This window comes from Syngnathus scovelli, chromosome 12 (assembly GCF_024217435.2).
Source record: "Syngnathus scovelli strain Florida chromosome 12, RoL_Ssco_1.2, whole genome shotgun sequence".
NCBI lineage: Eukaryota > Metazoa > Chordata > Actinopteri > Syngnathiformes > Syngnathidae > Syngnathus > Syngnathus scovelli.
The window spans coordinates 8,867,407-8,891,399 of NC_090858.1; the positions used below are offsets into that span (position 1 = coordinate 8,867,407).

Below are 23,993 nucleotides of genomic sequence, written 5' to 3' on the forward strand. Positions count from 1 at the left end.
AGTGAGAATTACATAGGACACGTTGGCCTTTAAAATGCATAAAGGTCCTTAGGAGTTTGATGTCAACACAGTTCCAAATTGCTCATTATTGTTTTTTTTCCTCTTACCAGTGGTGGACTTCTTCACGTGTGAGATTAATTTCAACACGGTGCGCCTCTTTGCCGTCTCCATCATCTGTCTGGGCTTTCTCATGCTGCTCCTTCCGGAGGACTGGGACCAGTGCATCATCCGCCTCAGCACCAAGCTACGCAAACGTGACGAGCCGGCCGAGGGCAGCGCCGAAGCGGGGGCCTCCACGGGACTCAACTGGAGGGGCCGAGCCAGGACCTCCATGGCAACATTTTCACACTGACTGGGACCATGTGATCGGAGCTGGATGGGATGTTTAAGGGCCTCTATTGACGCAGCCTTTTCTGCTGCGAACGTTTGGACCAGGAAGAGAGGTTATACCATCACCCAGTTGATGCATGGATGCAAATCAGATGTACCCTCCATACCTAAATATAATCAGGTATTAGACAAAGTTAAAGCTGTACCTGTCGTGAATTTTTCCAATGGTCACCTTCACATGAGAAGACTTGCCAACTTAATTGTAGAAGAGAGTCAGTACCATGTGGACTTGGCTGTCTTAAATCAAAACACATGCTTAAAAATCCAAAGAAGAATGCCTACAAATGCAGGAGGCCCCAAGTGGCATCCCTCAGTCATTCTTCCTTCTTTGCACTGGTTAACAGCTTGTAGTTCACACCTGCCGACCCGATGTGCTCCTGTGGTGTGAACAGGCCCGTGTGGACATGCGAGGCTCAGTGTGAGCTCGACATGCTTTTACTGCACCTCGCTCCATCCAAAGCCTTTTTTGGACCTCTCTGATTGGCTTCCTGCATTCATGTGCTCTCTCTCTCTCTCTCGGGGCAAAGCGGGAACTCCTGTCAAAGTGGAAGTGGCGACACCCACCGCTCTGGCAGTGGAGAGCTCTGAAAAGTAAAATGTACAATGCACGATTAGCTGATTAGCTTGGCTTATCATGACGAGAGACTGCTTTCAGTTCAGCTGACTTGCTAAAGATTACTGTCAGTTCAAGTATCGTAACCTGTGGTTAAAAGCAATTAGATTCACTGTGAATGAAACTACACTGAGCCCCGCCACTACCCACCCCAATGGGTCTCTGTCATTTAACTCATACACAGTTAAGTCATATGAAGCAAATTTCAACTTGATAAAGCACTATTTAAGTGCAGTCTATTTACCATTTACCCTCCCATTTTTATAAACAGTTGGTAAGTTTTCAAATTTTCCACTCGCTGGACACTTCATGAAGTACACAAAGCACAATAAAATTAGATCCAATCAGGAGTTGTTGCAAAGGTTGACATTACCAAAGACGTATAGAAAATCTTCAGCAATGTAGTTGATTAAATTGTTTAAACGTATCATTGTGGTTAAACGTATTAATGTTTCAATGTTGTGTACCTCATGCTGTGGCTGGTGAGTGTAGCTCGGAGACACATCTTTTTGTTTGACTGTATTTATGATACTTGAGGCGCGTTACCAGTGGAAATGAACCGGAGCCTTGAATGAAGAGCTGGAAACTGCCTTGTTGTGAATGTATAAACATCACTATGTGCAATCTTCTTTTTACAGTGCCGCCAGACTTCTGCAGACAAGTACTCATCTGCATTTTTTTTTTTTTTGGGACATTTCAAAACATATCTTTCATAATTTTCTTTCATCTGGCTGCTGTTGAGACAAGGCAGGCCGATGGGGACGTCACAAAGTTATCAAGACCACTTCACTGCCTTCTCTGTTTTCACCACAGCATACATGAGCACTGTTTCCCATTGTCATTCTCAATGACAATAAATAAGAATATTGTATTCCTCTGGAATTATTGCTATTGACATAAATGTAAACCTTTGTAAGGAATGACGGTTTTATACACTGAGATGCAACATACTGTATGATTATCACATTTGAGAAAGGAGTATGGGAGGTGTGATTATTTAATAATGGGTTTATTTGATTCGGTGGTGGGGGCAGGGTCTTCAAGTATATTCAAATATACTTCATAAAAAGATTACTTTTCAATCCATCTATTGTCCAGGTTTGGTTTCTTCTTGCCAATATGAAGCTTTTGGAAATGTTTTAAGAAAAAGCATTTCAGTAAGATGCATAAGACCTCAGCTTTCACACTTGAAATACTACGTAGAAGATTTAAGGGGCAGTCTATGGCAATTGTTGTCCCTTCATCAAGAGGTCATAAATATTGGACCTAAGAGCAGCTGGATCAGAAAAAGGCATCCCCAAAACAGCTCCTGGAAGCAGATAGTTGTCCAAAACGCCTCGCTTATAATCAATCAGCAGACAACAATTGAATTAGTTATCAACTAATTGACTCCAATTATGTTGTCATTTTTCTTTATGTAATAAGTACGGTTTCTGATGAGGCATGCTCTACTTTCACTGTAATCTGGCCATAGACAAAAGTGGCCCTTTGTGCCACAGTCAAAGCAGAAAATGGTAGTCTGTCGCCCTCTTGCGTCCTACAGGGTACTTGCAGGAAATCCACCTTCCTGCCACTATGAGGGTCTTGCCAAGTGGAGCAGGGTGTGGCACCCTCTTCATGGAGACACATTTTGCCTACATTTTCACTGGACTGATGCTTGTAGTCAGTGCTGATGGTGAAAACTGGAGAGCAATACCGGGGGGTGTCCGGACTAAACTTCGGCCCTGGGAGGGGGCTTGTGAGGCTGCAGGGGTCAACCTCCCCTCCCAAGCTGACAACACTTCCCATTCCAGCTCTCAGCTTCTGCCTCAGCCCACGCAGAGCTGCCCGGAAACGCTTGCTGAGCAGAGCGTACAGCAGGGGGTTGAAATCAGAGTTGAGCAGCACCAGAAAGTAGGAAACGGTCAGAGCGGAGGGGGGCACCAAGGAGGTCTCACCAGAGATTGCTGCTTCGGTGGCCTGAATGAGAACTACACCAATGTAAGGGGTCCAGCACAGGAAGAAGGTTAAAATGACCAGAATGAGGCGACCAACTCCTTGATGATGCTGCTGGGGGTCCTGCAGGGGAGGTGACAACGCAGAGACGATTCCCCTGGAGGAAGTTGGATGAGCAGATACAACACTAGAGATACACTGTCCACTTAGATGATAGATCAGTGTGGAGGGAATGCGCAAAGAGGGAAGGAACATGCAGTTTGGAACCCTACTGCGTTGAACCGAGTCCTGCAAGCTGTGAATCCTCTTGGCGTGTTTGCGGGCCACCTTGGCGATGTTCACGTAGCAGACAAGGATAATGATGGCGGGAATGAGGTAGGAGAGACTGGTCATGGTGGCTGTGTAGCTGGGACTGCTGGCCCAGTCTACTGCACAACTGTACACGGGAGCTACATAGGCCATAGAACTCCAGCCCAGCAGTGGGGGGCAACTGGTTGCCATGGCCTGCAGCCAGATCCACAAGACCACCGAGCACGTCCGCCGCAGGGTGCAGCGGGAGCTGTAACGTAGGCAGTCCATGATGGAGTGGTAGCGGTCTAAAGCGATGGCAGCCAGTGTTAGAACAGACACAGTGCAGTAGACAGAGGAGGTGTAGGCCACAAATAGACACAGGTTCTGTTAAAGGAAAAAAAAAATGAATGAATGAAATCACAAGAAGGTTGAGAGTTGAAGAATTTGCTCACAAAACATTCGCCCCATCCAGGCTTCACGATGGACAAAGCAACAAAGGGCATGACACCGAGGCCCACCAGGAGGTCACTGATGGCCAAGTTCATGATCAACACTGATGTCACCTGGTGGAGAGTCTTGGTAGCTGCCACGAGGATAATGACAAGAAGGTTACCTATACAAGGAAAACAACAAAGCACATTATCATTGTCAATACCAGAATTTCCAGACTGACTCTGACCCATTTGTTAGGATGCTTTTGTTCTGTAATTTTTTGCAACTCAAAATGTGATATTCTCGTTTGGAAATAGTTCAGGCACAATATAAAGAGGGGTTCCATTGCATGTGTTAGACAAAAGAAATTCGAGCCTTAAAAATATTCATTTGTAGCTCCGACTGTTTGATAGTATTGCAGAGGTATCATTTAAGGGTATTGTGGCATCAGTAGGGTACGCCTTAATGAATAAATGTTATCTTTGGAAGGGTGAGCATATTGATCAATTAAAAATCGAGATGTAGGCAAAAAGCTCATTGAGATGAAAGCTGTCCTCGCCAGCTATTTAGCAAACAAGTTTTCATGTTTATTAACCAAGTACACAATGTCTATTCATTCACTGAGAGGAGCAGGCCCAATATGTATTATTTCCCTATGACAATTCAAAGTTAGACAAATTTCCGATTATAATTTTGGTTGTACGTATTGCATTTTTTTTTACACTTGAAACAAAAGAATAAATACTCTCAGAAATGTGTGTTACCTGTCACCGAGCCCAGACACATCACTACCACGAGCACCATCAGCAGCGACTCTATCCGTGTGGGCACGTTGTCCCCTGAATCACCCTTTTGGCTTGTGTTGACGGCCGCTGCTCGCAAAGAGCTCGGAACTGACCCGCTGCTTTCCAGGACACCCATTTGCAGCCTTGATTGAATGCACTGTGGAGAATGACAGAAATATTCAGTCACAATAGTTAACCCGACTTGATATGGTTCGCAATTGGTCTGGACCAGCGTCAGGTGACAAGTTGAACCGCCTCCGTCCTTCTTTCTCACATTGAAGGGGAGAGAAAGACAGGTTGCATCACTTCAGCTATACCCACACGTTTTGGGCACACTTATTCAAACAGTCATAAAATACATATACAGCATTTATAAAATAAAATTGTTTATTACAATAAAAAATGATTATTATAATAAAAACATGAGAGCATACCAACTTCATAAAGGATGGCTGGAGCCCAGATTCAAAATCTCAAATTAATAACTGCAAGGCGGATAAATGCGCAAAGTAAAAGAAACAAGAAAATAATAATAGCTTTGAATCACAATGTTTCTGAGTTTACCCAGTGGCAACATTCAACATAAAAATATCAAGTTATCGATGAATATTTTTTGAATGCAGCATGTTTTATCCATTGTTGTTGTGTTTTTTTTTTGTAGTCCCCATGAGTCAAAAAGGACTTGCCGCAACGAATAACAGTAAAAATGTTGAATTGATGTTCTTCCTCTGCATGCACTGGGAGTAGGTAGTATCATTATTTCTGCTCAATGCTCAGTGGAATACTTGGATGGAATAAGTGTTGATCTCCATTTCATGACCTACTAAGGTACCAGAAATGTGAAAAGACCGTGAAGAAATTTACATGATGAAGAATCAATATGATGTGTTTGCACTTTTGTTTGCATTTAGAATTTAAACGCTTCATGTGGTGACCGATAGCAAGAAAACAGCTTCGTTGTTAAGACCGGATATGTTGTCTGGCTCCGTTCTTCAGCCATGTGTTGACTTGTCTTGACTGGAGGTGCTGACAAGGCGTTGGCGAGTGTACTCCCAGATCAGCAGGGCAGCGCTTACGTGCACGTTGAGTGAACGGATGACACCTTGCTGAGGGATCTCCACGCACACATCCAACAGCTGAAGCAAGTTGGCGGGAATGCCTTCTCGTTCGTTGCTATGATGAGAAGAAACAACACTCTCAATTCCCACTTGAAGTTTTCATTCGATTCCGGTACCGCCCGTTCATTTGACAAATGAACCATCGGTTGCCAAGTTAATACATTTTCTGAAAGTGCTGACAATCAGTAAAGTGATCATGGTAGGAGACATTGATTGGATATGCGAGGATGCAGCCATCAAAGCAAGCAGGCATTCTCATGTAATGAAGTGCTTTAGTGAGATTACATTACGCAACAAAGCTGAGTATTATTGTATTGTACTGTATAGCGGAAACTCAGGATTGTGCAGGTTTACTGAACCTACAGTAAGTTGCACCCGCTGAATGTAAAGGCGTAATGAGGGGAGCCTTCAATGAGTCTACAGAGGGCGCAACACAGCAGGAACTGCCAACTTAATGATCTCTATTTATCCTGAGTGCAATTGGGTGAAAAGATTGCTCCGATTAAAAGAAGGCTGCAATAAAACAAAATGGCTAAAGAGACCTTGTACTGCTTCTTCCACAACTGCAGGATCGAAGTTACGTTAAGTGGGGTGAAGCTGCAATTACATGACTGAGAAGACAATGTGCATCCATCTGATCCCTCATGCTCTAAACAACATACTAAGTAGATGAAGGTCCCTGCTGCTGTCAACATTTTCTGCTCTGTTATCCTGAGGGAGAGCCAATTACAGAGCAGCATGTTCTGACAGAAGCACCAAGAGTGAAGGGCCCACAGTGAAAATTAAATTACCTCGCTTGGCTCGTAGATTTATCCACGTAAAACCCAAGAGGAGAGTGTAAAGGAGATCGATGTAATGGTCAGAAAAACATTGTTTGACAAGGCGAGTTCAGTTTTAACAGTAAAATTGGATTGTGTTGTGCTCATTAGCAACTTAAATCGAATGGCATGATCCGGTATTGCTACACAAAGCTTTGTAGATAAAACAAACATCCTACATTTTGTTCCACAAATGGTCCTGTCTCAAACCAGTTTGGATAATTGAAGACTCTTCTACCAATCTGAAACTGGGCTTCAGATGGAGTTGTCATGAGTCCTACCCCAGAAGTAGCAGAGTCTTCTCAGGAAATTGGTAGTCCTGAAGGCTCTGACTATTGGACGTCTGTTCCACACCAACAATGCAGTAGCCATCACTTTTCTTCATTTGGAGAAAGTCTGCCAGCTCCGAAGGCTTTACCTAAAGAGCAAACAAATGCAGTTTATAAATTGAGGAATAGTGCGATGGAGTAGAATGTGGAACTAAATGTGATGCACGTCACCTCCAGGAGAGGAAGCCAAAGTTCTGATGAGACACTGAGGGACTGAAAGTGTTTATCTGTGATGTGGCGGAGGTTGTCCAGCACCAACGCACTGGCACCAAAGATCTCACAGGTCCTGCACAGACCTACAACAACAACACAAACAAGCATTTTGGTGGTGTTACTTTCACAGCTGAACACGATGCATAAAGTTGCATTGCCTTAGCTACACAGTGTGATGACCTCCAAGGTTCGTGGGCTTGTCAATGAGTGAGGCCACCACCAGTAGGGCGCCATGCTGTTTGCCGAGGCGAGCTGCTCTTTGCTGCGGAACCAGCTGAAGATCCAAGTCCTGGCCCTGGATGTCCAAACACCAGGGGGTTATTTTCTTCTGCACTTCTGCCCAGCGCTCCTCCTTGTCCTCCTCGCCTGGGAGACACAAAATCATGACCTTTCCACCAAAAAACATCAGATTAGATTCAATTGCATCCCTGACTGTACTTTTATCCTGCTGAATCCAGTCTCCGGGCTGGAGCTGGCCCAGGTCAGGAGTGGGATTCCTTAAAGGAGGTGTCTGAAATAAGCAAGACAGCTTCTCCAACTTCCAGAGGGGAATCCACTCATCATCGGCCAACCCTGAAAGACTTGGGAAAGTGTAGAATATCGTCTATGGGGGACAAAAAAAACCCAAAAAACAATTATGTTTGTTTACATACATAATTACTATCACACCATTTGTCATGTACTGTAAATTTACCTCAATGCTGTAATCCCTGATTGGATGAAAGGCACCAAAGAAAAAGTGCTCTTGAATCCTGGTCCAGTTCTTGTTGGAATTCCTAAGAAAGATAGCAGACATGTTTTCAGTATGCTATATTGATGCTTTTGTAGTGTCGCATTCCCACCCAGTGTTCTTTAGGGCCTCAGTCTGGTGCAGACAGGCCTTGACCACAGTGGACAGCCCCCTCAAACCATCAAGTGTCCCCTCGCCTCTGACCTCTACCAGGTGCCAAACCCGTTTCAAAGCCAGCAGAGCATAGAGACGCACACTAAAGTTGTGGTGGAAACACCACTGAAGAGTGATGTCCAGTGCTTTTGCCAAATGCATATCCTTAAATACAAAGGAAAAGAGGAATTATAATAACTGAGAAATGGTTAAAGGGAAATTTTGACGATGTCTCACTGGACTGTTAAGGGTGGGGAGGATGATTTCAAAATGCACTAGGACTGCCAGAAAGGTGCAGATTCCAGTCTTGGTTCCTTCATGATGCTGCACAGAAAGCACAGAAATTAATGTTATTTTACGTCACATTGTAATTTACATTACCATTGTTAAATGGGATTAAAAAACATAAATCACTGGTTGTCACCATTCACCTCAAATAGTGGGATTTTTGGTAAAATAAAGAGGTAAGTGTAGAAAATGTGTAAACTCACCATATTGAAGCAGGCCCAAAAGTCACCTATTTGTTGTGGATGACGGACAAGGATCAGAATCATCGTCCACTCAATGAGGTACTTGACTGAGGCCTGGTTACTACAAAAGCCAGCCTCAAAGATACTGCTCAATATAGAGGCCACAAACTCCTGTGTAGATTCACAAAACAGGTGAGATGTTATTCATTGCCTGATTGCAAGTGTAATGTTTAAGATGTCAGTGATTTACCTCTTTCAATTTGGGCAGCAGCATTAGCAGTGTTTGCCATACTCTATTTTTCACACGGTGGTGTAGAGAGTTGCTGGAGATACGCAGGGATTTTGACACATTCTTGTCCTGAAAAGAAAGTTTGACAGAAGACAGGACAGAAAGTGTTTATTTGAGCGAGTTTCAAATGGTTGCAAATAAAATTCAGATTAACTGGGCAACAATAACGTATTGTTGTATTTTTGTGAGATGAACCGTATATTACCTTTTCTAAGAGAGTGACAGCAAGTTGCTCCATCAGTTTTTCATGCAGACCGTTAGAAGCATCCAGCCGACTGAGGAAAGCCAGGGTGCACATGCGAGGTAGCTGGTCGTCTCTGTTATCACTGAAAGACAAACACTTTGTTCAACTGTGATACTGAGAGAGACAACGTTGGAAAATCAAAAGGCAGCAGCTCACCTGGCAACCACAGTGTTGGTGGCGCACGCTGCACCGAGTTGCTCCACGTATGCCTGGACATCTTGAACAAGACTATGAAAGAAAAACAGTAAATGAAGCGCTAAAAAAAAACAAAACAAAAAAAACAACCGCAACCAAGTATTGCTACACAGTCATAAGTACCGCTGATCTCTCCTGAACACTGGGCCGTAAATGCAACCCTCAGCTACGATGTTGATATGATTGAAAACACTGGAGAATATGCCGTCTTCTTGATCGCTGCTTTGTTCGCTAGCAGGCAACCATGTGTGACAACAGTGTTGCAGCAGCACACTAAAAACACCATTCTTAGATTCAGACAGCTCCATGATCTCAGCAGCTATCTAGAGGAAAAACATCAATATTACGAAGCGGATCAGTCGACAAGGTCTTATACACAATGTATTCATGCTGATTACCTGTTTCATGGTTGCAGTCAGGACTGGGGCCTGACTGTTCGTGAGCAGCAGCAGTGATTGGTGGAAAGCCACTGAGATGAATCCTTTGAGCGCAGGCCAGAAGTCATGGGCGTTATTGCTGAGCCCATGCACCAGCTCCCAAGTCCGACTCACGGCTTCCACGCAGAGGGCCTCGTCTTTAGTCACTAACTGAGATTGCAGCATCACACTTTGAGACGAGACACCACCTTTCTGTCTACACTTAAATATGCAGAGACTCACTTGTGGCAACACCGTCTCCATGAAGGCGAACACAGGTAGAACAAGGTCGCTGGGCAACAGAGCTAAAGCGTCCACGCAGCATCTCAGAGCGGCAACGGCAGTCTCTGCGTTTCTGAGGAGCTCGGAATGTTGAAGTGTTCTTGTAAGGAAACTCAGGCAAACCCACTGGTCCCGCATGAAGTGGGCAGCCGTGCGACCCCAGTCCTGCAGGAGAGGGCCTTTCCCACCTTCATTACTGAGAAAGAATGCCTGTGGCACTTTAATATGACCGGCAAGTGTATTCAACGGCATTTTCAGAATCTTAGTCACTGACCTCAAACTATCTGCTGTGTGAGGTTTCAGGAGCCTCTCATTGAAGCGTCCCAGAGCTGGGTGACCTCGCCAAGGAGACAGCGCTGGCTTGTAGAAATGCTCATTCAGTTGCTTTAGAAGAGAAAAAGTGCCTGGGCCGATTGCTTGCTTCTCAATTAGGCGGCATACCATGGCAAGAGATGCCATAGCAACCGCTTTGGCCACCTGGCTCGCCACTGAGGGGCTCTACCAAAAGAAGAATGAATGAATATCTGAATAAGTTCAACGCGAGCAATAAGAATTTGCTTCCAACCTGCTGGGTTGGCTCTTGCAAGATGCTGAGAGAGTACTTGATGAGTTTAGGAAAGCAAACTTGTTGAATTGTAGAAGTGTGCATGGACAATTGCTTCAAGACACACAAATACAGTTCTGCCCGCTCCATGTCGCACAGCTGCACAAAACAAAACAAACACAATCCATCATATACATTACTAAATCTTTACTGAAGGTTGTGTGGGGAGATTTACTTACCTCCAGCAGTTCCCCACATAGACGTCTCATGATAAACTCCTGGATAGAATCTGCACACTGAAAAATGAGCCTCTCCAAAGCAGCTGCCACTTCATCTACTGGAGAAAATGATAAGAAATATATGAAATATAAGTCACTCATCAGCTTTTATTTGCATCTATATTTCAAGAGCCATATCTTTATGTATCTCTATTAAAATACAAACAGTGGGCTTTTGGTGTTTCTCTGAGCTGGAGCAATCGGAGAACAAGTTGCAAACTCTTGTCACTCTTTTTCAGGGGCATGTAGATGTTGGGGCCAACCCGGTTTAGAGTGTCCACCAGGGGAGACAATAATGCCTGGAGGGTGTCACCAATCTTTGCTCCAGGATGATTCCTCTCAATGTCTGTGCACAGCAAAATGGACCTGGCCAACTTGTCTGCCTCTTTGGGGTCAGGCAACCTTTGTGTCTGACCTGCAAAATATATTGAAGATGAAACCTTAAATAAATAAAGACTTTAAAAAACGTGCTTTCTTCCAACCTTACCAGTGCATGCTGGAACACTTAGAAACTGGTGTATTTTGAATTGAACATAAGCTTTTATGGTTTCCTTGCTTGAGGCAGTACCATCTCCATCTCTTGGCATTATCTTAAAATGGCCCTCATTACTTGAGAGCCAGACACACACCTCCAAAAGACACAAATGGCAGGGGCAACATGCTTGATAAGTAAACTGTGATGTGCAGCTGAAGTTGAAAACAAAAACAATACAACTTACCTCATCCCAAAGTGCGGTGCCCCAACACAGAGACTCATCTCCACGGAAATTGCCCAGAAAGGTAAATATGTCGTCGAGGGTCACTGTGCTCTGAAAGTATGTGAATAAACTCAGGGCTACATCCATGACACCTCAGAAATGTTACAGTGCAATTTAGTTCTTGTGAAACAACCATTAGGCTGAACATCAAGAAATCTCATCTTGGGACTTTGTGGAATCTTGCATCGTGCTTTCACTATGCTTGAGTGGGGTTTCTCTAAATACTGCAGGGTCCTCTCACATTCCAAAAACATCCATGTGACTCAAGCTGAACTTGACTTGCTCACTCACATGAGAATTGTTCCAAATATACTTTGCTTACCACATTTATGAGACAGAGGGCGCTCTTCAACAAGAAGCACTGAGCAGCGCCTCTCAGGAGGACTTGATGTGTGATCATGGTGCAGCGTAGCACCTCCCTGTGTGTGGCAGAGCAAGCATGCAATTAACGTACACTTCAACCATGAAAGTACTATTTTCCTTCATAACGTGGCACAGACCTGAGAGCAGTGAGCCCATCGACAGTCAATATTGGGTTTGGAGCAAGTTTGGAAAGGGCCTGAGAGATGAAGAGGAGGGGAACGGCGCACCAATGCTTGGATCCTAGTTGCTGGATCATCTGCAGCAAGACGCGGCCTGAAAAGCACACACAATTTTAACTGGAAACTGACTTTTTTTTTAAGCTAAGAAAAAGCTTATCAGTAAATTTTTGTACCGCTGTCATCTTTTGGTAGGCTGCTGAAGAAGTTCTGCAGGAAGATTTGGAGTTTAACTGCCAGTTCTGGGCAGTCTCCAACACGCTGGCCACCAGCCCTGGAGAAATATACAACAAATAATTTGATCTAAACATGATAAACCAGTGTAAAGTAGTTCAAACATACACAGTTTTAGAATCTCACCTGCAGAAGAGTGACATTTCTGACAGAACGTCCATAAAAGGCCCAACGACAAACTGGGAAGCAAGTTAGACCAGTTTAATGAAGCAGTTATCATAGTCAATTGAGGAGACCTGCATGGACGTTCACCTGAGAAAAAGCTGAGGCAAAAGCCGGCTGTTGGAGAACTTTAAGTTCGAGTAGGTGACACACTCCGGCTCGCATTAAGGTTTTATTCTCACTGTGAAACATTCGCTGGTACACACACAGCAGCCATGATGGGTGGAAGAGGTCCTCACCTACAAATGCAAGACAGTATATTAGTGAATGCACAATTTATGTGGCATCATAGTTTTACTAATTGGAAGCATGCGATAATTGTAAGAGCCAAACAATACCTTCATTTGCTGTCGTTTGGATAAGAGAGTCTATTCTATTCAGCACTGGGCGGACCACATGAACCTGCATGAAGAAGAAACATCTTTATTTACAGTCCCATTCGAGTGGTAGTGACCCTTGAATTAAATAATCATCATCAGAATGGATTTGGGACCTGATTTTCCTCCAACGTCTCCATCACCAGCACATAATCCTCCCAGAACTCTCTGAGCATCTCGCTGCTTTTGGCTGTCCATTTGAACAAGATCTCCTCATCATTCCCTTTAATAACAATTACGAAAGAAAGTAGTTCATATAGTCACACAACTCTTCAGTGTACCTGAAACAAGATTTACTACATGACCAGCAAAATGCAACCTTTACATCAGTAAACATTTCTCTTGCTCCATGCCTATTAAAAAGCACATTTATTCAAAACCTCCTATACCAATTTAAGGTCTATATACTATTACAAACTGTCCTCACTGGTAAAACATCTCAGTGGACTCATGCCACTTTTGGCCTGTTATGAATTGAAACCATTTGAAGACTGAATTGAATATCAGATAAAAAATGGTTAATGGCTTTCCATATCTGTGAGCATTTTACCTTGTGAAGGACAGTCCACTCCCCGATCCTGTGACGATGCCACACATCTTTTGAGCAGGTACAGTGCCCTCTTACGGGACACGCTGTCTCTGTGGATAAGTCCGTCCTGAACCACGCACCAGAAGCGGAGACAGGACCTAGGGTCTGGTTCAGTCGGTGCCAGCAGGTGGTCCGAAAGGGAGGTCAAACATAGCAGCGTTCGTTCAGTTACGGCAGGTGTGCGCTCCGATGCGTGCCAGGTGCAGAGCTCGCTCAAAGTCTTGTTGAGGATGCTGCCGTGCATTGCATCATTGCAAGTGCCCAGCACGGCTAACAAAAGCCGAACAGTGACCCGGGAGAGCAACCCGTCTGGAATTGTTCTAATGCTTGACAAGACGCATGACAAAATGCTCAACATTAGCTGCTCGTCTCCTCTTAAACAAGGAAGGATGACAGCCAGGGCTTCACTGGCAATCTCCACACTGAGTCTCTCCACGCCGGGTCGGTCCTCCTCGGACAGGCGAAGCGAAGGCAGGATGACCAGAGCGAATCGACCCGCCTCAACCGGGTCACATAACCGGACACAAATGGCCGCAAGTCTGCAGACAGCTGCCGTACTCTCCCTAAATCGCACACAGTCTGTTTCGGCTGATATCCTGGAGAGGAGAGGCAAGCAACGCGTCCAAATGATCAACGTTGTTTTATCTTGAATGCAATGTGTTTTCGTGGTTTCTGATTGAACAATAATGTGCTCGAGTCCTTCTATGAAAGCTGTCAGCGCCTCAACGCGTTCCGTCTCCGGCCACACGTCAACTGGCCAGCACAGGGAGTCAAACAGACGATCGTAGTGAGGAGAAGTCGACAAGATTGCGTTGATCAAAACAGAATTCATGTTAGATACCCCCACAAAGCCCAAAAAGTACTGACGGGTCTACTAGACTTCACCAACCGGCTTTTCTCGCTGCACGTTTACGCTCATGCTATTTGTAAACTTCCGTAAACGTCACCACTTAAATCTCGCGAGACGTTGCCAGATTTCCAGCTAAAGCGCAATAATAAACACAACAGGCACTGATATTTTTCCACAACCAACAGTAGCTAAAATAATTTTCTAAAACATAGCAAAAAATTAATTGATTAGGAAACTGTCTTTTCATTATTATTTTTTGTAACGCATGCTCAACACTGCAATATTGGTGTTACAGTAAACAGTTTTCGAATTCGATTCAACATTGCAACTTGCAAGTGTATCTTACACAATTGTCTGAATATTGTAATGTAGACCAAAAATTCAACCCCCACATCTTCCTTTAGTCACACACCACCCACAAAATCCTATGGAGCTTCTCCGCTGTTGGGTAAATTGTTCAGAATGAACCTATTGATGCAGCAACCTAACTTAATTTACCTTAATCCTTTGTGTCCAATGTGCAACTATTACATGTTTCAGTACTTCTTGCACAACTTGCTGTTATTTACCAATTTAACAGAAAAAAAATAACAGGGTTAGACTGTATCTCAGTGTTGGATAGGGGCAAGTTTAGTTTGTGCATTTTATTTTCATCTTAATATTTCACTGAAAATATCTTTAAAGGTTTTGTGAGTAGCTAGTATATCTATCTGCCTTAGTAATTTGTTTGAAGGAACTTGGGCGAACCAATTACCAGTGTAGAAGCTACACTGTAGACACTCAATAACACAAGCTTGTCATGAATGTTCTGCTGGGGGTTATTTGCCAGGAAGACCGTCTGAAAGAAAAGCTCCCAGGCAAACCTCTCCCACTATTATTTCATTCACATGACCAAGTAGTCCAGGAGGGTGGAGTGATAACTAAGAACGGTTAAGACAGTGTCATAAAAAGTCATAACATAATTTCTGTTTTGAATGAAATTATTGCAGAACCAGGGTTGTGCATACTTTATATATACTCTGCATCAGAATTATTATTTTACACAAAATATTTCAAAAAGTAACATTTATTTTTGCCTTTATAAAAAAAAAAAAAACAGCAATTGCCCTGGGAATAACCCGCATGTTGGTCATCCCTTATCGGAATAGAGTTTAGAGTTTGAGCACTAGCATTCCTTTCCAGTGAGCTCATGCTGGCTTCTTTTGCATTTTAATTAGCATTTAAAAAAAACAGTGAAAAAAATCTCTGTGAAAAAGAATAACTTGACAGAGAGGCTCTTTGTTTGAAGGTTATATAATACAAAAATACTGCAGATTCATTATAATTGTCACTGTTACTGAAATACATTGCGATTTGCAAACATTGCTGTTGTAAAAGTGAAAGCAATAGAAGAGGCGTGGCGACTTTGGAATGAATAACTGAATGGTTTACAAGCCGTCAAGAATTTTTTTTTTCCCCCCACACTACATGCTACATTTGCTGGGGCAGAATAGTGAGAAGGATGACCAAGCACACTAAAAACAGAGTGTAAAATATTACAGAGAAGCATTATTGTTGGCACTGTGAGTTGAATATTTTCAGCAAATAACAAGCACATTCCAAATGTTCCGATAGTGCCCGAGTGAACAAATAGCAATGGAGATTCCATTTGATGAATAACCAAAAGATCACAACATAAACTTATTTTGCCCTTAACGTCAACCTCTCAAGAGATTGCTGGCACAAAAAACAAAATGCTTGGGGTTTTTTTTTGTATGTAGAAGCTGAAATGTCATAAAATGCATTTGCAAGCAATATGTACAAAACATAGAAAAATCAATAAATATATCACAAAGATTTTTTCTGAATAAAAAAACTGTGGCATCTACACAGTTATAGGACTAAAATAAACATACATGAGAAATGAGCTGTCCACTGTTGTCACCTGGGCCAAATAATAATAAAAAAAAAAAAGATTCCGTAAACAACCAATTCACAGAATGAACTCCAGGAAGTATTCGTCTTCTAACAGGTCCAGTGACAGGCAATTGGTAGACCTGTGGCCGTAGAAGGAAGGTTTGGCTTGGCAATGTAAAAAAGGGTAATAGTCGTGAGCCACGGGTGTCTTTGCATCCGCTGAGTTCTCAGAGAGGCCGAAGGTGTAACTGTGTGAAGAATCAGCTGGCAGTGTGGTCCCGAGTGGTGACTGAGGTGCGAACAAACTGACATCGTCAAGACTTTGGCTGTGCCGGTCCACGGAAGCATACGATTTAGTTTCCACTACCTAAATAAGTAGCATAAGAAAATACGAGAAAAAAATTAAAGACAAACATGATCAATTAATCGGTAAAAAAAAAAAAAAAAAAAAAAAAACACTTGGCAGCAATAAATAAATAAAAATCATACCTGGATACTAGTTTTATCTCCAATTAGGAGATGTTCTGGGAGGCACACTTTGTTCTCTGTAGCAAACATGTAATACAATGTGCATTACAGATAAGTAAAATAAAAAATAAAAAATAGAACCTGCATTACTGATTGCACTTACATCATAGATATTCTCACCTGCCGATTTTGTCTCAGAGAAGAGTGTGCAATCTACCGACAGCTCATCGAGAAGATTAGCCATCTGGAACATCTCATCTGGATAATCCGCAACAACTTCCTGTCTGACATCCGCCTTCATTTCTGGAGTACAAAAATTAAGCATGGCAGCCAAATGACATATTTCACCTCCAGATGGATCTTTTTCCAAAGGCTAAAGGAATTGAGACAATTTCCTCAAAGTATGCAGGCACAACTTCCAAAGTTAATTTAATTTTCTGATTTTGATTGCACCTTCCAGCCCTTTTACAAAAGCATTTCTGCAAAGCCCTTGCTTGTGAAATTCAAGTATTTTGCCCCATGAATCTTAATCCTTGAAAAATAAAAAATTCCAACATTTTCATTATATTGAAGACAGCTTGGGTGTGCGTGAATTTTTTACCTTGCTCTTTCCACTCCTCATACTCTGTGTGAGCTTTCCTGCCGCTGCCGAGGCCAGACGTGGAGGAGCTGACTTGGCTGGCTGCGGAGTAGGAACATTTCTCTGCCTTCTGTTCCGCTTCCTCCTCCATGGAGGTCCTTTCGGTGGAGATGCTGTGTTGGCGAGTGTCAGCTTCGATGCCCGAACTGCCGGTGGAAATGCGAGACAAACCCGGGCTGCTCTCGTCCAAATCCAGATCATCGCTGATGTAGGACTCCCTGTAACGCTTTTTTTCTTATACAGTAAACAAAAACAAATCTGGTCATAAACAAAGCAATGCTAGTAGTTGCTAAAGAAAATGGTGCTTCTTGTACCTTCACTCTCCTCTAACTGGCGGAGGTGCTTGAGGGCAGGCTGGAGGCTGAGGTAAATGCGATGGCTGCGGCTCAGGTGCAAGAGAAGGTGTCGCGAGCGGAATGACGACCCAGTGTAGTAAACGAGCTTCCTGGCTGATGGTAAGCCATCTGGCTGAATCTCAAATTTCTTTCCCTGTGCAGAAAAAAAAACCAGAGTCATGCCAACTACACAATCTCAAACACAACAAGAGAATAGAAATGATTACCAGGAAGGTGAGTCGTCCCACATTGGACCAGGGGAAGTCATATAGCAGGTGTCTGATGTTGTTCGCCTCCTAGAGACACAACACAACAATCGTTGAAGATTCTGTCATACACATATAGTAACTATCGCACCACTAAACTTAGGGCAGACACCCATCAAATGGCTAAGAAATCCTAATTCATGAGTAGGTACATATGCCTTCTCTCAATGTTAACAAAATGAGATATAAATATATAAATGAGAATATATTCCTTAGACTGTGTCCAACAAAGTTTGTGTTGAAATTCATTTGGTAATTTTTGTATAATCCTACTAACAAGCAAAATTGGAAAACAGACCCTTCTCTCTGTGTTTAAAAGATGAAGATTGCTTGTGTATTTGGTTTAGGCCTCTTAAACATGGGGAGGCTCAGAGTGTTTTGTAGTATCTCACGGTCCGTCGGACCTTTCAGACCCCAACACCCTAATCCCCCCCAGATGGTCTCTGATGGACACATCAAACAAGTGACGCATTTGGCAGACGCCTCGTATCTGCTGATGCGCCGTTGCTGGTGGCAACCCACACATTCCTTACACATCTGCTAAGGCTTTAACGGGCCACGGATCCAAAGAGGGCATCTGTGAGTAAACTCAAATCTTCTGGTTTGCGCGTCATGTACAAGCAGCGGACGACCCACCCATTCGTACGAGCACATGCATGTACCTGATAAACCTGCATTCCTCTCAGGGTCAGGCCGAGTACTGCCGTTCCCCTCTCTTCCTTCTTGTCCTGGACACATGAATAATGAGATGTCAGTCAAGATTTTGAGCAGGACAGATAAGATTGAGAATCTGGCTAAACATCCATCTTATGTGGTTTTTAAACACTCGTGGCTAGGAACAGTTAAAAAAGGTTCGCCCTTGACTCGTGACCTTTTGCAGTCTGTAAAATGTGACTGGGACGTCCTCAAGTCGACATGACTCTCTGATGAAGAGGAGGACGGCATCACGTGCCGACATGCCCCACAGGTCCTGGTGCACTTTGGGGCCATGGCAGAGGAGATAGTTCAGTCCCCGCTTGGCTATTATCTAGAGGAATAGAAGGAAGGAAGGAAGGAATTATATATAATATTCAATTAGCATAAAATTCTCAATATTAACACAAGCTTTTTGTTTTTGTTCCATGTATGAGAGAGCGGATTATGGGAACTCTCATGGTGTGTTGATAGCAAAAATCGGGTATGCTTCACCACTTATCATGAAGGCAATAACTCCTCAGCAAGCATTTTGACTGACATTTCTAATTTTAGACAATCATCTGAATGTACATCTTTCGTCAACTTGACTATTAAAAAGTCCAACAAATTGAAACCAAAACTGGAATTTGAAATAAAACGCTTGTTGTGTGTGTATATACCCATGGAGGAAAGTACTCCTTGGGTTCGAAGTAAGGGACACACTCTTCCCCTTCCTTGGGCAGTTGGTGGTCCCCGAGGTCAGCCTGCATGGCGTAACCTGCTAGCTGGAAGTACACCTCCTCCTGCTGACGGCATTCGGAGCGCAACACGCGCTCGCGCAGGTCAGAGTAGTAGAGATGGCGTGCCTTGCGTTCGCTGGTACAGAACACAAAGAAATGGAAAACATGATGAGAGGCTTGCACAAGGTGTCAGTAGGGAGGACAAAGATGGATGGTGTACAGCAATAATAATAATAATGCATGAAAGAAAGTACATACCTAATAAGTCTGCCATTCTCAACATAGTACTGGACTTTGATGCACAGCACAAGAGGAAAGGCTCTCTTCTCAAACCCCTACGGGTGTAAGCCATTGAAATGGAACCAGTCTCAAATTTGGAGCTACAAAGTTGATGCTTTGTTGTATGTTCTGTGTTTGTAAACTTTCATATGCTTCCTCACCTTTCCGGACTCTTGCTTCCATTCTTTGGGTAAGTACTTGGTCAACTTCTCCTCCATGTCTAAAAATATGTGCTCGTTGTCTAGGCAAAAGAAAGACAACCAGGAAACAAGCGGACAGTTAGAGGGCAAACAAAACAATAATGCAACCAGGCAGAAAATCTGTCCAACAATGTGCTTAATTGGGGTGAAAGACAAAAAGGAGGCCTTATGCTTTAGTTAGCAAGGGAGGCAGCTATCTAGCTTCTACTTATTACTACCGTTTTAGCAGCAGATAGTTGTTTGAATTCTGATTCAGTCCAGAATTTGAAAAGAAGGTCTCTGCTTGGTCCAATGAGTCAAGACATGGGCATTTTTTTTGGGGGGTGGGGGGGGGGGGGGGGGGGTGGGGGGGGGGGGAGGGTCAACCTTATCAGCGAGCTGTTTCACAACTTGTTCTTGTCGACATCCATCAATTCATAGGAGTTTCGGGACCACTGACTCATTCACGGCTCAAGATCTTGAGTTCGAGTTGAGTCATTAGACGACCACTCCGCCTCCTCTATTCTGCCCCATTTCCCCCCCAGACTCCCACCCTGCTCATCAATCCCTCCCTCCCGTCCATGAAGGGGAGGAATGCAAGGGTGCATTCCAGGCTTAATGAAGTTAATATTGCAGGAATCCCGACCCAAGTGATCGCTGAACCAACACCACAAAAAAACAAAAGGCTGCTTGTTATAGAGGTGTGCCACACAAGATTTCCAAGATATCTCAATGCATTTGAGCAAGCAAGAAAGAATGAATACAGGACAGTATGGCTCAGAGGCCACTCAGTACAACACTCACTCATGGAGACGCTTTTTGGGAAATTTGTGAGAAAATCGAGCGGCAAAGAAACTTCACTGTAGCTGTGGTCATGTCTTAACTGCTCAGTACAATGTAGCTTAAGTCCACATACTAAATAAATAAAATAAGAATGAAAAGCATAGTAAGCTATGCTTTGTCTTAAAGGGGGGCACTAGAAGTTTTAAAACTGCTAGCATAATTTGAAAGCCACAAGAGGTAGGGCTGTCACGATCGAATATTTTTATAATCGATTATTCGACTAGTCTGATACAATTTTATTTGTGTTAGTGTATTGAAAAACATTTACCATATATTAACTAGTTATTTGCGTTTATTTGTAATTATTTAGTGATTAAAAACAGCAAAACAAAAGTTAAGCAATATCACACAAGATGGAAGGATTTTCATGGTTACAGAAATCAATGAAGAGTGGACTTACCTCGCACCACTGTGAGGCCAAACAAGTGCATCTCTTTGATACCAAGACGCTCTGCCGCCTCATTGAAAACGTCTTGCCCCGTGGCCTTTGGCTGGAGCACACAGAGAACCACAGAGAACTTTGTTTACCATGATGCCACCATTTTAGGGGGCAAAAGAACCATTTTGAGAGGCAGAAAATTATAACTAAGAGGCAAACTCACCCCAATAGAGATCTCCAGCTGGTTTTTGTTGGGGAGAAGAAGACAAATGTTTCTCTGCTGCTTTACAGAGGAGGTCATTTTGGCACCTTGTGACAATCACAACTCTATCCGTGTTTAAAGCTCTTCGCTGATCCACGACACTTCATCCATGTCAGATCTTAAAAGAGATGTCAAATGAGAGGAGATTGCCAGAAAAGAAAAACAAATCGTACGGCAGATTATGTGGCATTCCTTTCATAATAATTCAAGACATGTCAGTAAAAGTCTTCTGTTATTTTGATACTCTGTTATTTTATTGATTTTGTGTCCAGAGAGCCAGAGGAAAATCAGTATCGGATCCACCAAGACGATTATATCGACAAAAAAATACTTCAACATCACTCACTCAAGCATATCCAACAGAAGCCACAAGTAGTTATTGATCCAATTAATCAGATGACTAATAAGTGCATCACTGGACGAAAATGTTCATCTTGAAAATAGTCTTAACACTGAGCTCATGACAGATGGAGGCGAAATAAAGCTATTGCGATATGTAATATTTGCTCTAGTGGTGCAGTTACAATGGTGCCTAAAAATAAAATAATAAAGAGTAATAAAATAGTATTTGCAATTTGCTTGCTTGAAAAAAAAAATGACAACAAACTTCTATCATACAAACATGACAGACATCATACAAGACTTAAGCATACTGAGAATTCCGTGTATCTGATTAATTGAGCCAAGTTCAGTGAGCATCTGGGGATTAACTGGGTTTGCCTTTGAGATTTTATTTCCCCAGAACGAACAGAGGCTTTAGTCAGGCCTGTTAAAGGAAAGATCCAGAGAAGAGAAAAACACACTGCTGGCCACAAAATTATAAATACTGTTCATTTCTTATTATGTTTTAATGATTTTCCATTACATTGTGGTTAACTCCTTTTTACACTTGTTTAGCTAAACTAAAATGACTAATTTCCCCTTAGACATTCTTAATAAGGTGTTCTTAACTTTTCTGCTAAATGTGACTACTAATAATATTAAAATGCCACATTGGCTGTAGAGTTCTTTTTCAGAGGTTCCAGTACACAATTAGGATGTTTGCCATGGAGCCTCACCTGAAGTTTGGCCCTCCATGCTAACCCCCTCAAGCCCCAACTGGTACAAGGCTCATCTGATTAAAGTCTTAGGATGAATTAATCAGTTTAATTACGGCCGTACGCTGACGCTGATCCCTTTAAAACCTGCTCTTGACAATAAACAGTCAAGAGGGGAAATAAAAAAACAAGCGGGAACAGCTCATTTGAAAATGGAGTCACTACTTCTTGCAAGTAAGGATTAAAAAAAACATAATTACAGCAACAGTTCTATACTTGGAGGTAAGAACATCGTGTTGTCAAATTTGACTTATGGACATGTTCAGACAGATTCTCACTGACATCATGGTGTCAGGACAAACAGACGTCCAAAAACCTGAACTTCCAGTAACATGAAAATCTGACTCGCTCACCGGGACAAGTCAAACAATTAAATCTGAAGTTCATGATCAGGCGACACGCAGGTTTTCATTCGAAATGCTGTGAAATTATTCGGTGAGAGGAAAACAATAAAAAACACAATCAGTGTACATTCATGGTTAACAGGAGAATCACGGGGTGGGGGGTAGGAGACATATTTTAATAATGAGATAATGAGCAGTATTAGTTCTCTAAGATCTCAGATTACTATAAACTAAGGGCTCTTTCCACCTCAGGAAATTGCATAAATTGGGTTGGGACAAAAAACAAAAAAACACTGCAAGTGGAATTCCATACTGACTGATCTGCGATTATTTTGCCTCCATCTTCATCGTCACCAATATCAATTCAGATCCATGTTGTGTTTGTTTCTTTGGCATCTATTCTAAGTTTTCCCACCCTCCAAGTGCTCATGGATAGACTGGCATTTGATAATAATACAGTATTTAATATTTCCTAGTTTGGGCTTGGTCAGAAATTAGACAGCATTACTTTTACAAGATGCAAATTTGAATGCTGCAAAAGAAAGGATGAAAAGAGCTGAAAGGGTTGTTTGAAAGCTCTAAACATTCCTCGAGTGGGAAAACACCCACTTTATCCCCTGGAAAAGGATGCAGGAGGTCTTACAGGGGGTGTACAAAAGATGTGGATCCCCCAATAAAATAGGAAAATGCTAAATGGGAGATCCTCTATCAACCTACAATAAGGACATTTGAAAAATAAGTTTAAATGCAGTCAATAAAGTCAAAGAAAGATTTGGTTTGGATACATGATGAATGCATATGACTGTGAACATCTGAAGTAAGTTTAAAGTTTGAGACATCCCCCGCTAGTTGAGCTGACTTCACATGTGCCAATTGCCATCTGCAGACTTATTTAATACCCTTCGAAGACTGTTATAATCCCCACTGCTGGAAAAAACAACCCCACTGCACCGTCCAGGTTTTTTTTTTCTTTCTTTTTTTGGGACGTCAACTCTGAACTGAACTGACCAAAACACACAGGTTAAAAAAAAGGGTGCACCTTTCAAAAAAGGATACAGCTAAATTTGAAACAATTATGTGCAGTGAATCAAAATCCAATGTGGAGCCTAAAGGTTTCAACAAAAATAATCTGGCAGACCCTAACAGCGAATGGAATTGTTTTATATTAATCATAATTGGACACGCGATAAGAGAAGTAGTAGTATGCGAAGCGTCAAATCGTTTCGATTAAACCGTAACGGTCAGTAACGCTCCCAATTGAGCGCAAGACAGCAACAAGTGCGCCAACTGTTTAACTTGACGTAAACTAGCAGAAACTCACCGGGCGTCACATGTCGGAGATGAGTATCATATTTTTCGTCAGAGCTTGCTCCGGAGGAAGATGAAACACATTCTTTTTCTAAATTATTTTTTTTAAATGTGAGTTAAATACACACATACGCTAAAATGATCTGAGGTGTACACTCCTAACTATAGCGTGTGTAGATGGAACCACTCAAACCGCAGCCAAAAGGGGCAGATTTGGACTGTACCATTGTACAGATTTAAGGGGTGCT

The 23,993-nt window shown here is 42.7% G+C and overlaps 4 protein-coding genes across 10 annotated transcripts in view; 1 reads left to right on the top strand and 3 right to left on the bottom strand.

The window, feature by feature from the left end:
• slc35f3b (solute carrier family 35 member F3b) overlaps positions 1-2,089 on the top strand; it is a 32,838-nt gene extending 30,749 nt beyond the window's left edge. For 3 of the 4 annotated variants that reach the window (XM_049736383.1, XM_049736384.1, XM_049736385.2), the window contains one exon: positions 111-2,089. In XM_049736383.1, coding sequence (XP_049592340.1) covers positions 111-352 — 242 coding nt within the window. In that variant the 3' untranslated portion in view covers positions 353-2,089. The remainder of the gene's footprint in view (positions 1-110) is intronic. The other variant, XR_007485134.1, reaches the window with a different exon arrangement.
• Positions 2,080-4,688, bottom strand: LOC125978754 (5-hydroxytryptamine receptor 1D). The gene is made up of 3 exons (XM_049736386.2): positions 4,426-4,688; positions 3,682-3,842; positions 2,080-3,613 (listed from the first exon to the last, which is right to left on the bottom strand). The coding sequence occupies exons 1-3, from the start codon at positions 4,580-4,582 to the stop codon at positions 2,417-2,419; spliced, it is 1,515 nt and encodes a 504-aa protein (XP_049592343.1). The 5' UTR covers positions 4,583-4,688; the 3' UTR covers positions 2,080-2,416.
• Positions 4,689-4,815: 127 nt separating this feature from the next.
• tarbp1 (TAR (HIV-1) RNA binding protein 1) lies at positions 4,816-14,120 on the bottom strand. 3 transcript variants are annotated; one of them, XM_049736368.1, is made up of 29 exons: positions 13,146-14,120; positions 12,712-12,818; positions 12,557-12,620; positions 12,309-12,457; positions 12,183-12,235; positions 11,999-12,096; positions 11,784-11,919; positions 11,606-11,702; positions 11,245-11,334; positions 11,013-11,154; positions 10,692-10,940; positions 10,487-10,581; positions 10,269-10,406; positions 9,978-10,201; positions 9,665-9,899; positions 9,404-9,592; positions 9,129-9,328; positions 8,967-9,038; positions 8,772-8,892; positions 8,528-8,635; positions 8,299-8,448; positions 8,045-8,131; positions 7,767-7,972; positions 7,619-7,700; positions 7,363-7,528; positions 7,105-7,290; positions 6,883-7,007; positions 6,664-6,800; positions 4,816-5,619 (listed from the first exon to the last, which is right to left on the bottom strand). In XM_049736368.1, exons 1-29 carry the CDS (start codon positions 14,014-14,016, stop codon positions 5,439-5,441), a joined length of 4,758 nt encoding a protein of 1,585 aa, XP_049592325.1. In that variant the 5' UTR covers positions 14,017-14,120; the 3' UTR covers positions 4,816-5,438. The 3 variants fall into 3 exon arrangements, with proteins under 3 accessions (XP_049592325.1, XP_049592324.1, XP_049592326.1); XM_049736367.1 differs by having other exon boundaries at positions 10,487-10,584; XM_049736369.1 differs by lacking the exons at positions 4,816-5,619; positions 6,664-6,800 and having other exon boundaries at positions 7,083-7,290; positions 10,487-10,584.
• Positions 14,121-15,026: 906 nt separating this feature from the next.
• zgc:172136 (uncharacterized protein LOC566376 homolog) lies at positions 15,027-23,933 on the bottom strand. 2 transcript variants are annotated; one of them, XM_049736379.1, is made up of 14 exons: positions 23,759-23,933; positions 20,958-21,114; positions 20,756-20,846; positions 19,495-19,574; positions 19,313-19,389; positions 18,995-19,190; positions 18,511-18,666; positions 18,302-18,367; positions 17,601-17,669; positions 17,353-17,527; positions 17,000-17,272; positions 16,579-16,701; positions 16,420-16,475; positions 15,027-16,297 (listed from the first exon to the last, which is right to left on the bottom strand). In XM_049736379.1, exons 2-14 carry the CDS (start codon positions 21,033-21,035, stop codon positions 16,007-16,009), a joined length of 1,731 nt encoding a protein of 576 aa, XP_049592336.1. In that variant the 5' UTR covers positions 21,036-21,114; positions 23,759-23,933; the 3' UTR covers positions 15,027-16,006. The 2 variants fall into 2 exon arrangements, with proteins under 2 accessions (XP_049592336.1, XP_049592339.1); XM_049736382.1 differs by having other exon boundaries at positions 16,149-16,297; positions 16,562-16,701.
• Between the last annotated feature and the right edge of the window lie 60 nt (positions 23,934-23,993).